Source organism: Eptatretus burgeri, chromosome 5, assembly GCF_056783735.1.
Source record: "Eptatretus burgeri isolate ZD-2024b chromosome 5, Ebu_testis_v1, whole genome shotgun sequence".
NCBI classification, from domain to species: Eukaryota; Metazoa; Chordata; class Myxini; order Myxiniformes; family Myxinidae; genus Eptatretus; species Eptatretus burgeri.
In genome coordinates, this window is record NC_140965.1 from 68,356,167 (window position 1) to 68,374,349 (window position 18,183).

General features: G+C 42.0%; 2 protein-coding genes across 2 annotated transcripts in view; both read right to left on the reverse strand.

Annotated features, from left to right (window-relative positions):
• Positions 1-1,227: 1,227 nt before the first annotated feature.
• LOC147026638 (prostaglandin E synthase-like) lies at positions 1,228-10,876 on the reverse strand. Its single transcript, XM_085882290.1, has 4 exons — positions 10,540-10,876; positions 10,316-10,434; positions 8,937-9,019; positions 1,228-6,070 (listed from the first exon to the last, which is right to left on the reverse strand). The coding sequence occupies exons 1-4, from the start codon at positions 10,562-10,564 to the stop codon at positions 5,824-5,826; spliced, it is 474 nt and encodes a 157-aa protein (XP_085738416.1). The 5' UTR covers positions 10,565-10,876; the 3' UTR covers positions 1,228-5,823.
• Positions 10,877-12,252: 1,376 nt separating this feature from the next.
• The window catches only part of LOC147026639 (nicotinamide/nicotinic acid mononucleotide adenylyltransferase 2-like), a 42,141-nt gene continuing 36,210 nt past the window's right edge, over positions 12,253-18,183 (reverse strand). Inside the window, exons 10-11 of the mRNA XM_085882289.1 lie at positions 16,774-16,841; positions 12,253-13,463 (exon numbers count right to left, since the gene is read on the reverse strand). Of these exons, the coding sequence (XP_085738415.1) occupies positions 13,361-13,463; positions 16,774-16,841 (171 nt within the window). The 3' untranslated portion in view covers positions 12,253-13,360. The remainder of the gene's footprint in view (positions 13,464-16,773; positions 16,842-18,183) is intronic.

Below are 18,183 nucleotides of genomic sequence, written 5' to 3' on the forward strand. Positions count from 1 at the left end.
GCCAGTGGGGGGTAATAAAAGTTATGGCTATGAATGGAGGATGATATGAAATTGTGGTGCACCCCCTCTTTGAAGCCCTAAAAGGAAGGGAAGGAACCCTCAGAATACAGTTCCACAAACAGGAGAAAAGAGGTACAAAGGACCAGGTGTGCAATATGCATGGATTCAGGCAGTTTCACCCAGAATAGGTTACTGAAAGAACATGCGTCATGGAGAAACGGGGGAGGGCTGAAGGAGCAGAGGGATCAACACCAGAGGAAAGGAGAAATTAACAGAGGTCACCGATGTGTGTGCGATGAGGACAACGGGCCTTTTGTTTCGGCCTCCACACAGGAAAGGAAAACCGAGTGAGCTAGAATGATTTCACTTACTTATCTGATTGTAATAACAAATGGTGTATTCCAACAGAAAAGCTTCAAACTGCCAGTGCACTCATTCAGTGCTCTTCCATGAGCCTTGACCCACCTTAAAGGTACAACAAAGTATGGTCCTTATGTCTTGTTACCATGATTATTGAAGAACATTCTGCTGTCAGTTTATGTTCATCATGTCAGATTGTTTCAAATAAAAACTAGTGCATGCAGTATATTACGAGCTCGTGTACCCAGGGTTTCCCGGTATTGTTATAATCCTGTTGGGATTTTGAAATCAAATTTTGATTTTTTTCATTTTTTTGTGGGGGCCTAAAACACTTCCCTACACCCACTAAGGAATGGGGTTGGAGATCATTTAATATCACCTTTCACGTAGCTACAAAGGCTTAGGCACTATAAAGCGATTTATAAAAAGCAAAAAACATTTTTGGGGCGGGCTAAACACTTATTGACACTGATGAACTCCTATGAAAAAAATGGTGATAAATATTTCTCTTTCATACATACAAACAGTAAATCAATCAATATTAATTAACCCCCATGTTCACAGCCAAAGCCAAATTAACAGCCAAAGAAAGCTGCATAAGGCAACAAAGAAAAGCTGCACAAGGTAAGCCCTTTGGGTTAACTTATGAAATCCATTTGGATTAATTTATGGAAATCCTCGCCACCTGGGGTAATTTATTAGGTGAGAACTGATTGGTTATTCCCTGTAATTCCGGGTGAGAGACGTGATTGGTTCTTGTTATGACTTGGCGAAAAAGATTTTTCTGCTAAGTATGTTTGTCTGTAGCATTTGCCTGTCAGTTTGTCACATGATTTTTGGCCACAGTTTTCAAGCAATCGTTATGAATTTTGTGTGTGTGTGTGTGTGTGTGTGTGTGTGTGTGTGTGTGTGTGTGTGTGTGTGTGTGTGTGTGTGTGTGTGTGTGTGTGTGTGTGTGTGTGTGTGTGTGTGTGTGTAGGTCACAAGACAATAGTCCAGTAGAATTACACTATAACCTGAAACAAATTGCAATAGTTTTTTTTATTGCTGGATCTTGTTCCGGGGGTCACTCTGAATGGCCCAATATAAAGTAGGACAAAATAGGACCATCGGAAGTGCCCTAATTTGCATAAATTCAAAATGGCCACCATTGAGCACTTGGGGGGGCTGATATCTCCTAAACGGTGCGTTTTTGACCCCAAAAATGTATTAGCAGATATGAAAGTGACCCCAAGGAATCCAAATATGTCGTCAAAATTTGTATATGACGTCATATGTCAGAAATGACGTCATTGATATAATTTATGTTAAATTTATGTTTTCCTCAATGTTTTTGTAGGAAGTACATGTATGACATTCTTTGGAAATATCCTAGTCTGAAATATGTTCCATGAGCTATGCCTTGTACATTTTCAAATTCAAATGTATACTTCCACAGAGTCTGTCCTATACATGTCCTGGCTTATTCACATGATGAGGTTTTACTTAGTCTGAATCAATATCGGTGGCAACATTCCCCTTATTAGTGCATGATGTCCCTTTGAATCACGTGCATGATGGTGAACACTCAAAGCCATTTTTCCGACAGCTGCAACGTAGGGTGTCACAATCACCCTTGCATTGGCACCGGATTATTTTAAACAGATATTCCGGTGCAGGAAGCAAGTCCATCTTGCTTGGCTGCATTCGACCATCTGACAAATGCCACCCCCAATCCGTTGGATGCAGTTCTTCTTTCCCCATCCAAACCTGGGCTTGATAGTAAACCCTCTGTGAGTGATATCTTGCTGCATTGGATGTTGGAGGTAGCATCTGTACTTGGACACTGCGAGCACTGGTAGCCACCTTTTCCGAGAACTTCCTGGCTCTCAGGTCATCCAGGCTTTCTTCCATCTTTCCACCACATAGAAAGACAAGAGCGCTCTCTCCTGCTTTATCTACGTCCTCTACCCCCAACCCTTCTTGAACCAACTTTAGAATTTGCGACTTCAACTCATGGTGATTTTGGGATTTCTTCACGGGCGCTCCTTTCCCTATCCCAAATATCCTGGATGTTGTGTCGCATCCGGCAATGGCATGGATCACTGGCAAGAAACTACACAATTCTTTCCCCAACTGCTTCTTGAGGCAAACAATGTCCCAGACTCTCCTCTTCACCTCCTGAAGACAAGTCCTTTGCAATCATCACCGCAATAGAAACACAACAGTGCAAGAAGATCTGTATCTTCTCCTATTAGTTGCGTACAAGCAGACGTTGAACACCTTACAGCCGTTTTCACAATCAAGACATCAGCATCACCATCTGCGCTTAGGGTCTTGATGCCGTTTTCACCCATCTTCTGTAACGGAGTGGTATTTGCTTCCCTGTTCTGAAGTTTACACTACAAACTATGTGGTAAATGGCATCTGCCGCGTGAAGGTCAATGCAAGATGCCAAACATCCCCGAACTTTCTCTGCCCAAGGATCGTTTGAGGGCCTTTGGTCGCATGCTTTAAAGATTGACCTCTGGAAGTCCCACGTTCGAACAGGGTAAGAATCATCAGAGTTGGTGTCTGCTGACATCCCACAAAGGAAGCAGTGTTCCAAAAAGTTAAATATGGGTTCAATAGAACGGCGACTTGGCGGCTCTGGCTCCTCCCGAAACTTTCGTTTTTAACGAAAACTGTATAGATTTCTTGTTGCAAAAGTCTAGTCTGCATTCAGAGTGGAACTTCTACCCCACCATCACGTTGATGGCAACTCCTCTTGATTTTGCAGCTTCCCTCACACTATGGGCACCCTTCTCTGTCAAAGTAAACATTTGTCGGCCATCATCAAGCTGTTTCTTGCACATGGCACACTTTGTGTCATCCATGGTGTAGAGGTCGCTCTGTGGATGGAAAATTAGTTTTTAGGATATTGTCAAAGCTATGCTAAATTCCACGAAAATCAGTCAAGTAGTTTACCTAATGCTATGCGTGTACATACGACGTCTAATACCCCACACAAACAATCTGAACCAAACACCATATACACAGTACACTCTACAGCAGTCACTACACAAAGCATGCAAAATGAAATCGGTCATGCCCACAGTGTAAAAATAGCCGCATAAATCTGATGTATTGTGCAGATACACTCATGGTCACCTGGCCGTTGAGTCCATTTACCTTTGGTGAAATGTGCTGGTGTAGGTTACCCTGATGGTGGGGGGGAGGGGGTTTGTTGTGTTCCATGTTGTGTTGCATAGTTGATTTGTCAATCCCGATGTATACTATATGATAAGGGAAAATAAACTTTTGAATTTGTTTGACACCTATGACATCATACATGATGCCTATGACGTCATTTCTGACGTATATGACATCATATACAAATTTTGACGACATATTTGGATTCCTTGGGGTCACTTTCCTATCTGCTAATAATACATTTATGGGGTCTAAAACGCACCGTTTAGGAGATATCAGCCCCCCCCCCCAAGTGCTTAATGGCGGCCATTTTGAATTTATGCAAATTAGGGCACTTCCGGTGGTCCTATTTTGTCCTATTTTATATTGGGACATTCAGAGTGACCCCCTGAACAAGATCCAGCAATAAAAAACTATTGCAATTTTTTTTAAGTTTCAACCATTCTGGGGCTAAATCTACTGGACGACAAGGACAGCAACGCTTAATTTTGGTGAAGATCCGGATCTGAGAATTTTTTAAATTATTCTTCACCATTGAGAGATAGAGCCAAAAAGGATATGCAGCACAATATCTCAAAAGGTTAATGATGGATTCACACGAAACTTGGTGGACAGATTGAGAGTGCCACTCGGAATAATTGATTCAATTTTGGTGAAGATCCGGATCCAGATACGATAATTATTTAATTTTAAGTGATTCTTCACCATTGAGAGACGGGGCTAAAAATGACATTGCATGATATCTCAAAAAGTTGTGGACGGATTTGGATTAAACTTGGTTGACATGTTGGGTGTGCAACGATGAATTGATTCGATTTTTGTGAAGATCTGGATCGGATAATTTTTCAAGTGATTCTTCACCACTGAGTGATGGGCCAAAAAAGTATGTATCGTGTGAGATCTCAAAAAGTTGTGGATGAGTTATGATAAATCTAGGTGGATGAGTCGGTTAGGTGATGAAAACAAGCCGATTCGATTTTGGTTAAGGTCCAGATTCAGATCCGACCTATCGGTGGGATTCAAAATTTAAACTGTTCAGCTTGGCGGAGGTATGCGCTCCACCGAGTGCCATTCCGTTTCGTCAAGTGTCACTGAGTGATTTTTCATTTATATGTATTGCACGTGGTCCATGCTTGAGAGGTTTGGTGTTGCGCGGTTCTGTTCACACTGCCGCTGATGACTCTCCAACAAGTAATGAAACCAGTCGGGCAGTTGAGGGGGGCATGTATCATTGGGATTCTCATGTATGTGCGACTTGTGAATGTCTGCAGCTGTAGAGTAATCTGGGGAGGGTTTGAAAACGGCAAAGGGCTTACCTTGTATCGCTTTTCTTGGTTGCTTTATGCAGCTTTCTTTGACTGGAAGAGCATGTGGGTTAATTTATGGAGGTCGTCGCCACCTGGGGTAATTTATTAGGTGAGAGCTGATTGATTATTCCCTCCCGTTACGGGTAAGACGTGATTGGGTATTGTTGTATTTATACGTACACCTACATTTCAACAAGGTATAAATAATACACAGGGGTAGTAACTAAGACATGTGGACCACATGAAAGAAGCCCAAGCCTTGTTGAAGTTTGAGTTTTGCACAGCGATGAATAAATTAGACACTAGTTGCATTAATGCCAAAATTGGTTTTATGAAATAAAAAGCCAAACATTATCGATAAAGTACAGGGTGAAACAGAAAGGACTGGCTATTTTTAAAATGACATAACTTTGTCACTTTAATAATTGGTGTAAGTTTTTCTCTAATTTGTGTTTAAATGAAAAGTTGTTATTTTATCTTCAACACAATATTAAGCCAGTTTTATTTAAATAAATAAAGTTACAAGATAAAAATATTTAGTCGTCTCTGTTTCACCCTGTATAATAATCAGCGTTTCTTTTTATCGAGTAAACCTCAGGTTCTGCAATGTAGTTTCCTTTAAAAATAAAAAACCCAAATACATCAACTCTTGCTTATTCCACAGCTCTGTGATTCTTGCCTGGTGTGTATGGAAGCTGCAATTTCCAAAATAGAAACCACCATTACCGGGATGTAATCGCTAGAGACTCTCTTGCCAAGAAACTTTTTTTTTCTGGCTCATGTTGAATTTGTGAAGAGCTCACAGTTTTTCCAAGTTGTGTGAAAAATTTCCAAGTTGTGAGCATTTCCTGGGGTTTCTGGCACAGAGACATTAGACCATGATTGCAAGAATGGTGTTTGCATCTTAAATTCCCAGGTGGATTTGAGATTATGCAAAGAGGAAGGACAACAAAAACAGTGCCCAAGTGCATTTCTAAGGTAGTTATCACCACCAGTGGTACCGAACCAAGAGCTGTAGAATCATGGACAAGGACATCGCCTGAGCGAGGACATACGCGGCAGAGCGAGTCGGCGCTGGCAGCGCCAACACGTACGCGACAGAGTGCAATATGCGAGCTGCGGTGAAAGTGATGAAATGCATGCGAGCCAACCACAGCACCGGGCCAGACATGGCATACAGAGCGCCAACAAACAGGAATGGGTAGATATTCTCCATGTCGTTATGATGGGCCCTGCGAGACAGCATGGTATGCAAAGGAGAATGCAAGTTCATTAGAGACTTGTTTTTAACATTTAACAGTTCATTGATAATACATAGGTGCACTTGTGTGTGTATATATAATACATATATATGTATGTGTGTGTCAGATAAAAATATGATCAGCTCTGGGCAAAAAATGCCCCTTTAGGTTGCATCTGTGACTTATGGTATCACCGGTGGTCAAAACTGACTGATACTTTTTGCCCAAAGTATAAAATCAAGTTTAAATTGCAATGCAGAACCTTTGTGCCATTTTACCATATTTCAAAGGGAAAATATTTGTGGAACTTCTAACAGTACTGTATAACAAACTTTCCGACTAAAGTACACTTGCTTAACGTGGACAATACAGAGAAGCCTGTATGGCCATCATTGGTATAATTTTGGTTGGCCTGGTGGTTACTATTTAAACCCTTGGCTTATGGTGCAAGGAACCTGGGTATCAATACCATATGTTTGGCCATTGCCTAATAATGTCCTTATAATTAGTGTTAAAGTTAATTGATGTCGACTCGTGTCTTTATCCTGCATGTGATCCATCCACAAGCTCCTCCACAAGTCTTAAGGCCCGGTCACACCTTGACGTTTTAGCCAACGTATGCAGATTTTTGAATTTTTTTTCTAAAACGCTGGCACACGTTGAATACGTTATGGGTAAGTTTTGATAACATTGAGAGCACGCTGAAAAACACTGCCATACGTCGTTGTACGTTGGCTTTAAACGTTGTACTTTTCGGTTGTTCTCATTTTTTCATGCTTGAAATTTCACGACGTATGCCGGCGTATGACTCACACGTTCCGCTACGCTGGCCACAAGTTGCATGCACGGTCTGCGATCGTTGACAGACGTCAACACATGCTACTTGTAAGTTAATCATAAGTTGAGACATGCCGAGGTAATGTTTAGCGTACCCGAAACTTATTTCTAACCTATGATTAACGTGTTGTTGGCACGTTATGCGATCGTTGCCACACGTCGACAGACGTTACTTTTAAGTTACTCATAGGCTGAAAGACGTCGGTATAATGGATCGTCCTTGCGTCAGCGTCCACGGCCACGGCCAGGACACTTATTTGCAGCATTCTTCAAACTTTTCTTCGGCATGACGAGGATGTTCACACTTCGATGTCTAGCTTGGCTATGATTCCAATTGTCCATCGGCAGCGTCTATTTAAAATAGTCGAGTTTGAGCGTTTTAACACGTTCAGAAGAAACGCTTCAAATTTCCAAACCCAGCGTCAAAAAACAAAGGCGAGTGACAGCAATTTAAATCGTTCATTGTAAACAATGAAAATAGCTGAGTGGTACCGTTTAAAAGTCGTTGAGTGTAAAAAAAATCCAATTGTTGAGCGCAAGCGTCTACTTTCAATAGTGGAGATGCAGCCATTTAAATCGTTGAGTGGCAGCCTATGAATAGCAAACCCCACGTCACCGGCAAAGATAAACTGCCGCACGATATGGATAAGTTCGGCTATCGTTGGGCATCGTTTGTGAACGCCGGCTTCACGATAATTATTCGTTCGTATATCGTATCTATAAGTAATCAAAGCGCTCTATGCACATTATTAGTTCATTGTGCATTTGTCCAACCCGTTATGAATAGACCTAAATCGTAAAAACAAGCTATAGCTCATTGTTGAAAAAGCCCCATAAAAAATTAGCCGCGAAGAACTTCGAACAATGGTGAAAAGACGTCTCCTACCCGTGGACACGCGGACGCAAGGACGATCCATCATAACCCACCACCCTCCCCCTCACACTCACCTACTACTGCCAACATGAACAAACTAATACTGATATTGATACTGATACTGTTACTGCTGACATGGACATCGACTCAAAAAGGACTCGAAAACACTGTTGGGTTCCCCTTTTATGAGCAGCATTTTTATATACCAATTCCCAAAACCGCTGGGAACACGTCTTTATATGGCAATTGTAAGTTAGAAACACGTTAATTTATTTTTTTTGTCGACCGGAAGACGTCATTGGAATACGTCTACATACGTCGATGTGTGTTGGGACTACGTAAAGAATTGGTTCAAAGCACGTCAAACATAAGTTAGAAATAAGTTTCGCTTAAGAAAGACATTACCGCGACGTGTTTCGACTTATGAGTAGCTTATAAGTAGCGTTTGTGGACGTGTGTAAGCATCCGCATATCGTGTGTAAAACTTATCCCCATCGCATGCGGAACGTGTGTCATACGCCGAGTACGTCCAAAAATTTTGAACATGTTTAAAATTTCTTGACGTACTCTACTTACTACGACGTATGATAGCGTACTTTAGCGTTCTACTCACGTATACCAAACTTACTCATACCGTATTTGACGTGCCCCAACGTTTTAGACACATTTTTCTTAGGTCGGCATACGCTGGCAAGATCGCCAAGGTGTGACCGCGATGTTGTCACTTCCATTTCTACGGCAGTTATGATACGAATCGTTGTGCGTCAGCCTTTTAATAGGCTACGTCACGACATCGTCGGCGATGCGTGCAACGCGCTATGCCTAAGTTAGACTATCGTTGGACATCGGTTGTGTAGGCCGACAACAGGTTCAGCATTCGTTGGTATAAGTTATCTATAACACAACAAATCGTTCTGTGTCCGTTACCAATGCGTTATACATAAGACCAAATCGCTATGAATACGTCCGAATCTTTAAAAAAAACATCAAAAGTTCAACGTAAGCCAGCGTTTTAGGTACTTTTTAATACGTTGCCATCGCTGGCTAAAACGTCAAGGTGTGACCGGGCCTTTAGATCAATGTAAACATTTTCTTTAAATTTATTATTTCTATTTGAATATCAAATTTCACAACAGAGTCCACTACCTGAGACAGCGTTCCACCAAAGGTTCTGAGCGGCAGTACTGTACTCCTCCATGGTGTACTGCATCCTCTGGATTTGCAAAAGCCTAAGGAGATGTGGAGTGAGGTCATAAACGTTGTTGGAGGTTTATCACACTGGAAATGGGATTCCTTTAATAACCCTGTGCAATGTAACCAATTGGTTTCATTCAACCTCACTAAAATGTCCCACATAGTCAGCGCAGGTGTAATGGTCATGAGATGGTCCAAGACCAACTATACCTTTGATCCACATTTTTAAAGGGGTTTATACTCAATCAAGGTGATCAGCTAACATACTCAATCAAGGTGATCAGTAATCAAGCATGATAATGCAGGAATGAAATGAAAGCAACAATATTAAAACCAGTCACACAAAAGTAAACTATGGATTCAGTATTAAACTAAAAGGGAACTCGGTAGAGCGCATACCTCCACCACACAATGTTTGATCCACGAGAACATATCTGGCCCAATACATTTTTGAAATATCGTGCTATATATTGTTTTGGGCCCTATATTTCAATAGAGAAGAATCACTTTAAAAAAATTAAATAATCCTCGTACCCAAATTTGGATTCAGATCTTCACCAGATTCCAATCAATTCATCCTTGCCACACACAAACACAACGTGTCCACCAAGTTTTATCCGAATCCGTCCACAACTTTTTGAGATATCGTGCTATATATCGTTTTCGCCCTATCTCTCAATGGTGAAGAATCACTTTAAAAATTCTAGTAGTCGGATCCGGATGTGGATCTTCACCAAAATCTAATCAGTTCGTCCTTGTCACACACCGAACCTGTCCACAAAGTTTCATGCGGGTCCATCTACAACTTTTTGAGATATCCTGTACACAGACAGACAAACAAACAGACAGAAAGGGGTGAAAACATAACCTCTTTCACCTTCGGTGGCAGAGGTAAAAATGCCTAAATAATCAGTATCATACAGACATAAAGCTAATCCAATACCTCGGGAAGATGAACCGTGAAAAAACGAGCATTTTCAAACCGATGAATATATAAGGAGGCGCGAATTATTTCATGCACCTCATTTAATCATTCAGACTCACCTGGAGGACAATCTTGTAAAGCTTAGAGTTTGAGTTGCAAGACTTTGAGGCTAGAGCTGTTCGGGTTAGAGTTACAGTTAGGAATTGCTGGAGCGAGATCAAGTTAGTAGCTTATTAGGAACAGTATCGGTTATTTGTACAACACATCAAATAAATCCTTTAAGGACGTTATATGTAATATTACCAACGACAACACCCCAAAATGATGAACAAGTTTGTAGAGGCAGAGGAGTTCCAGGTGCTGACCGAACCATGCGATTCTCGATAATGATCTGTCATAAGCTCACCTTCTTGCGGAGACGAACCTGGCCCGTGATCACAGCCAAGGCGATCATTTTGAGCAACAGCAAAATTGCATAGAAAGAGAAGCAACGGAACTGTTCCAGGTCCCAAACATTGACGAGTCCTTCCATCATGCACAGGGGAAACGATAGAAACAGCTGTTATAAAGATGAGGGGTGGAACTTGATGTCATAAAAACGTTTTTGAAAACCGCCTTAAAACCTCCCACCTTGTCTTTTGGCCCATCCTCTCATAGCTTATTCCTCATTTTCAATGAGTGATGCCCGCTATGGTGTGAATACCCCCTCCTTTAGGCAGGGATCAGTGGTGAAACCGCTTGCACTATTCCACGTATACAGACAAAATTCACAAGTCATCTCCCCACCCTCACCGGGAGAGTAGGGAGTGGGGGGTTGATCCAAGCCTGTGTGCCCCTAACACGTATGCAAAATTTGGTGGAGATTGGCCCAGCCGTTTTCGATTCTATAATGATCATACATAGAGAGAGTTGCCTTGTTTTTATATACAGTTATAGGATTCACGCATATCAGTACAAGACCTGGAAGAATCCCCCCTGTTCTTGTAACTACTTCGAGCTAGTCTATCGGCTCAGCAGCTTCAAAAACCATCATCCAATTGAGGCCATTCCTTGGATTCAACAGAAACCGACCCTTCCATATTTGGCTAAAGACAAAGAAAGGAAGGAAAGTGGTAACAAGGCAAGAATGAAATCACAGGATGCAAGGAATAATGGGGAAACTTCAAAAAAAGGAAGCCATTTGGCACATTTCAAGCCAGTACCAGAGCCTGTCTTCAGAACTCCCACTGAGTGCAAGTCATGTTGATTATGCAGCTAACCCCAAGCAGGGCAATGACCCAAGGCACACGAAACATCCCAACAAGATACCCCTTCACTCTGTAGAGCTGACCCTGGGCTTGAATAAAGTCTTATTTGGGAATAACCAAACAATTAGTCATAATTAACGAGTCTATGTACCATTAGTATGACCCAATGGTCATTATGAACAGCTGCACTGATTAAAAGGGTAGTTTGTAAAGGACATGGAGAGAAGAGTTTGAATGTGCCTGACTTCAAAACTTGAGAAATGAATGGGTAATACCATAAATATGAAGCAATATCGATGGACGTGTGTCTGGAAATGAAGATAGAGAAAACACTACTCGCACTCCTTTGAGGTTTCTATCCAGGGTTTGAATCGTGAACCCAGCTATAAACTGTCATCCTGGTGTTTCGCATGCAGGTTGAGGCATCAATGTGTGTGCCGTCCATCGGATGGACGTTAAGCCGGGTGTCCTTTCTGATAAGATTGATTGGTGGTCGTCAAAGATCCCATGGTGTCCTTCATAAAGAAGATGAGAGTTATCACCGGCACCCTCAACAAATTACAAATTCCTGTCCAAATCTCCTTCAGTCGAACGTTGGTTCAGACGAGCCCGTTCGTGAAAGAGTTGGGACAAAAACGTTCCTCAGCTGACCCCACAAGGTAGGAATAATGGGGGACATTAAATAAGTCGAGAGCTACTTTATAAACCTGGGATTCAAATATATAACGATATTAAAAAGCATTTCCCAAACAAGATCTTGTGATGGGTGTGATATGGCGGAGGTATGTGGCAGCACATGACACCCCATAAGCACACACACGTGTGCAGCCTTGTGGCTGCTGGTTGCATCATTGGTTAGGGGACGCAGCTGTGCCGATAATGCCATGCCCCTTTTACCAGTACACTGGTGCTCATTTCGCTGACCTCGGAAGGACGACAGGCTGAGTCAACCCTGCCAGGTGTTAATTCAGCGGCCGACAGGGCTCAAACTCAGGACCCGAGGATCCCAAGCCTGCCACCCTGACTGCTAAGCCAACGCCAGGCTTCGACCCCAAAAACATCGGCGCACAGTACGAAGCAAGAGGCAAGCACGGTATTGTGATTAGATTTTTTAATCCACACATCAACATGTAACAGTAACCTGTTTAGTGTCTGCATGAGTCATGAGTATGTCAACACGAACCGTGTACAGTTTCTAACGATAAGCACACACTAAGAACCTTTAACATGCCTGTTGAGTTTACTTGTCGCTACAAACGGTACTTTGTACTAGTCACTAATGGTGTAATATTAACCTTATAGTGAGAAGCCCACAGGTATTTCATAGTTTGTTTTTAGGTGGAACATCCTTCACAACACAAAAGCAAATGTGTGTGCTCAACGACAGCGGCTTGGTGGTGGAGTGGGTAAAGCCTTGTTCCAATGCCCGACTGGTGTAGGTTCCATTATCTCCTGTGCTCAGACATCTCACCCAAAAGACGATGGGCACTACCGGATCTATTTGCCCAAAGAACCACCACTCTGGCACCCCAAGACCTTCCTCAAGGTTATGGAACCTCCAGTGTGAAGGTAAAACGATGTGCTCACTTGTATATCTAGAATGTGAAGCTGCTTCGAGAACTATCAGGATGTACTCTCCCTCCTGAATGTAAACAGATAATGTCATAGTTCAGTTTTTCCGAAATCTTGGACATGCGGTATTACATGATCTGCATATATATTTTTAATTATGGTATCACAACATCCCACGTTACACATGATACTGAAACTTCCACACACAAACATAAATGGTAAGGTTTAATGCATTTGGTCCTAGGCATGACAATTTAAATAGAGTTTTATCTCCTACACTGCCGAATCAATCGGCAGTCGACGCAGAGTTCGCAATCACAGACGACATGATCTATAGTGACCGGGTTAAGGTTATCGAGCAATAATCGTTAGATAATTGCACCGATGTAACGTTTGGTGCCTGTGTACGTATCCCTGCTCAAAAGGCACCGCTGTTAATCGGATGTTTGTGCAATATCATTCATTGCGAGTATATTGAGAAATGGGTGAATCGTTTATGGACACCACTCGCCAGAAAGTCCCACAATCAGACGTTGAAAGGAACAAAGTAGACCCCAAACCATTAGGACCGCACACATAAAGCAGTGCGATGTTCTTCCAAAGAGGATGCTCAGGTTCCGGCAGAGCCCGAGCTATCCCGAGGTGCTCATGTACAACTGGTTCTGTAGGATGTAGTCGATGATGGGCTGAGTAAGGTATTCAGACACTCTGCCATCACCTTTCTGCAGTGCCAGCCTGTGTGGAGAGATGGAACGTTAATTTATTTACTTATTTATAAAATAAAAAGACAATGAAAATCCGCCGTTCAAACCATGTGCCTAATTACATCCCGCCTTGACTGAACACGACCCAGTCGTGAAAAGCCAGACTGTGTCCATCCACAATTTTGAATGTAAACCGACACAACACTTTGGGGTTACAAAGTGGAGTTCATGCTCTGCCGCACTGGCTACCTTATCAGTTTCAGTGAACAAGGAAACAAGGAAATCCAACACAGGTGGAGACCATTCAGCCCATCGTGCCTGCGCGAACACCACACTAATCCATCCACACAAGATCCAAGGAAGAAAATGCAAAAAATGTTTTTAATTAATGAAAGAAAAAAAAATGTTTTTTTTGTAGTTTTTGTATTTTTTTATTATTATTATTATTATTTTTTTTTTTTTTCTTCCCTCAGGGGAGGGAGCATTGGCTTGGTTAAAACACACATAAACCACACAATCCCCCCTTGACAAGACCCCCACCAACAGCATTCCATACACCCATCAATGCTCAAACTACCTAAAAGTCCGATCAACATCCCCATACCCCTCTATCTCCATAACCTCCAGGTACCTATCAAATTCAAATTTAAATTTATCTACTTTTTCTGCTGCCACTACATTTCCAGGGAGGTCATTCATGCATTAACTACTCTCTGAGTAAAAGTCCCTGCCTTGCTACCGTCTTAACTCTCCTCTTCTTTACTCTCAAGCTATGGCCCTTGGTCCTATCACTGTCTACTCTGTTGAATAAATCATCTGCACTTATTTTATCTATACCTTTCATTATCTTAAACATCTCCATCATATCTCCTCGTAACCGCCTCCTTTCTTATGTATGACGCCCTGTCTCCTTCAGCCGCTCCTCATATCTGAGTCTAGCTAGGCCCAGAATCAATCTAGTAGCCCTGCGCTGAACCCTCTCTATGGCATCCATGTCCTTCCGGAACATTCATGTATGACGAGTCCGGGCTCAGATTAGAGGACTCCACCTGATTCTGGCAAAATTTAGTGCATTTATTGTTCGTTTATACATTACCATACTGAAAAAGAAAATGTGAAGAAACTGGAAAGACTCATGAATATTAGCGAGCATGTGATACGACCAGATCTCCTGTCAATTTGTACCCTGTACGAGAAGTGCGCTGTGTTTCAGGTCCACAAAATAATGCAAGACCAATCACACCCGCTTCACCATTGTTTATGTTTTAATTGTTCAGGAATTCGCCGTTGTGTTCCACTTACCTCTCGTCGCTTTGAACTATCTTTTACACCAAATTAAATTCACATGTTTAATGTGAGTGTGGAAAGGTTGGGATGCACCCCACCCCCTCTTTTCATTTGAATTGAATTTGAATTGTATTTCATTGAATGGCCAGCGGAAGGAAAACGTCCGTATTTTAATGAGAACAACAACAAAGAATATCCGAAAATTTGAAGTTCTAGCAGCACGTATGCATCCTGCAAGTGGAAGTTCAAGATCGGTGATTCCCCATGGTTTATAACGCATGCACACCATACAAAGCCCCCTTATCATACTTAGAATTCATACATACAATTACATACCAAACATACATAAAATTATTGCAGAAATTTTTCGGTAAGGCTCATTTGGCTGTGCCTGGATGGGTTTGAGGGGTTGTGGAGTTGTGGAGTAACAGCGAAAACCAGAATCCAATCCAGGTTCTTCCTGATGACTCCATCTTTGCTCTTTACTTCTTCGGGTTCCTTCATCTTCTGTTTGATTAGAGTAATGCCAAATTTCAATGTGCGTTCACTCTATAGTGTATAGCCAGTCTCTACTCCCACAGGACCGTGTGTGTTGGTGCTTATATGGTCCGACTGAGGATCGAGTATCGGGCGCGAACATACGGTGGCATGTATACCTGGCTGGCGAAGCGATCCCACTTCACTATTCCTAGAGCTATTTTTATTATTATTGTTTTTTACTCCTGCATAGTGCCAGGTAGATTTTGAGGATGATATTTTGCGATTACAAGATTAAGGTCGAGTAATAAATCTCCTCCGAAATGGGGGGTCCACCGGTGAATGGCCCAGATGTAGTGACATCACAGAAAAGTTCATGTTTTTTTTTTTTTAAGACCGACAGACCAAAATAATCATTCTTGATAGACTTCTATATAATTTCCCTCAGAGTACTTGGTAGTTATTACCCATCCCATACTGAAGCGAACATGCTACCACTCTTATGTATATGAACATGCAACCAAACATAATGTATAAATGACAATAATGAAAAAATTGGAAAACTCAGAGCGTGCTGATGACGTCACATCCACATACGTTGATCAACCATTGTTGCAGATTGCGTTGAGTAGTTGGAGGAGTCAAGATCAAGTCATGTCTGTGACTTCACGAGTGATTTTTGTTTGGTTTTGTCAACCATAGAGAGTTTGTGTGTCCCAAGACATAGAAGAGAAAACACACAGCGAAATGTAGATTTTGTAGAAGGAGCAGTAGGCTACCGATGACCTGATCAGAGGTCAGTGAGACTACATTGAATTTCACCCGACACCTACAACGAACCCACGAGGCAAAGTAAGCGTGCTGAACTGATCCAATAATTACAATTACAATACTACTAATGTTAGTTATCATCATTCTGCATTTAAATTGAATGGAAAAATCTTATTACTGCAGTTTTTTCAGTTTCTAAAACAAAGGAGAGAAAACGTATCAAAACGGTGCTTAGTCAGTGGTATCACATTTTTTTGTATTGCATCAGCAAACCCCCTTTTGCGTGAGAAGTTTACCCTGCTCGGCCGCAAGCATTGGTCCGCCACATCCCGAACATGTGTTTGCCTGATAGCGATCCATATACCGTTGGACTTAATCGCGATCGACGAGTCAGTTTTGATGTTTTATTGTCTTATTTTATTTTCTTTATTTATTTTTGCCACCTTACAAGACGCTTTCAGCACAGGACTCGGACTGAGCTGACAGACTGGACAGCTTGGACTCGGACCAGGTGGACTCAATTACCACACTGGTTCAATGGCGTCCATTGTACAAACCAACACACTGCCCACACCTCCGCTGCACTTGCTCGACTGTCAACTCTGGTCGTGAATGCTTCTCGGCCGGAATCGGTATTTAGCCTGGATTTATTTTGTTTAACCAAAAGAACCTCCTTTACGTTTTTTGTACCTTACTAGATCATAATAATAATAATAATAATAATAAAAGGCTACCATATGAGCTTTCACCCCAAATGTGCATCAGACCTGAGCTCTGTCCATGAAAGATAGACAAGGCCCCAATACCTGCTCTTTGTGGAGCTGATGTGTGCCGTAGGGTTGAACGAGGCATCTTCAGCCACCAATATATTTTTCTAGGAAGGAAAGAATAGGCCAGAGCAGAAGCAGTGCGTGACTGACACAAGTTTGGCAAAACACTTTATAACATCATCATTCATGATTAATCCTGCATGGAAATTAATGGAATTAAAGATAACGGATTCTATCCATGCAGGTATAAAAATTGAAAACGTTTTCCCAGTGGAAAGTCATACCATCAAGCATTGTGATGCCACCACAGCAATTATAGACTTGATATGGTCCAACTGACGTTAAGTGATAGGCCATTGCAGACAATTGTCAGTTTATCCATTTGGCCATGGGTCTGGTACTGCGTTACATTCCCCATGTGGTGAAGTGCCAGCTGAGGCATCACAGAGCACCATGATCATGGAGAGAATGTGCAGAGAAAGTAAAGCTAACCATAATACTAACCCAAACATATGACCAATACACATTAGGCAATAAAACATGACGTGTAATATATCCCAGCAAGAGCACAATTAATCCAGCCATTGCCGAGAACAAATCTGTCCAAATCTTTCGTTTCAAATGTTGTCCGAATCCGGCCATAACTTTTTTCAGATATCCTACTTGCAGACAAAGAGACAGACAAACAGGGGTGAAAACATAACCTCCGTCTATCTTCGTTGGCAGAGGTAATAAACTGCACTAGTGTTTTAACTCGCCCCTGCATAATCTACACAATGGTCGGTCCTTACAATCAGGTCTGATGAAGCTAAATGAGCAATAAATAAATTAAATCTTTGTGGAGTTTGTTGTTGTTCTTCTTCTTTTAATGGCCATTATTAACCTACCTTTTCTTGTGGTGTCAGCTGGGAGAAGATTGGCTCGAGTCTTCACAAACCGGCTGGCCAGGCCTGACGTTCGACTAGTTAGGGCAGGAATTTGGCCATGGTGCCCATGATAGCTCACCTACTCTTCACGAAGGACACCATGGGATCTTTAACATCCACCAACGAATGTTGGCAGATGTGACACCTGTTTAAAATCCATCTGAGGGACGGAACACACATTGATGAATCACCCTGCCTGTGAAACACCGGATTGACAGTTTACAGCTGGGTCGGGAATCCAACCCAGGCGAGACAGCCGAGAGGTGAATGTGCGTACCTCTAGGCCATCCTGCCAACCACTGTGGAGCTTATTGTTGTTATTATTATTATTTTATTAATTTGTGGATGGTCCCAGTTTTGAGAATGTAGAACTCTCACCATTTTCTCTCCAAAAATTGTTCTCAACCAAAAGCGAACAGAAGTACGCCATTAACAGGACATCTGCAATCACAAAGTGATGACCAAGCGTAAAGCCTTCCCCGACTTACCCTTGGTGATCACCTGTGATTTAACCTTGGCC

Coding starts and splice junctions, on each gene's coding strand:
- LOC147026638 (XM_085882290.1), bottom strand. CDS start 10,564: ATGAGAGGATGGGCCAAAAGACAAG. Junction 10,435..10,539: donor AGGATGGGCCAAAAGACAAG/GTGGGAGGTTTT, acceptor GCATGATGGAAG/GACTCGTCAATGTTTGGGAC. Junction 6,071..8,936: donor TTGGTGGAACGCTGTCTCAG/GTAGTGGACTCT, acceptor GCTGTCTCGCAG/GGCCCATCATAACGACATGG.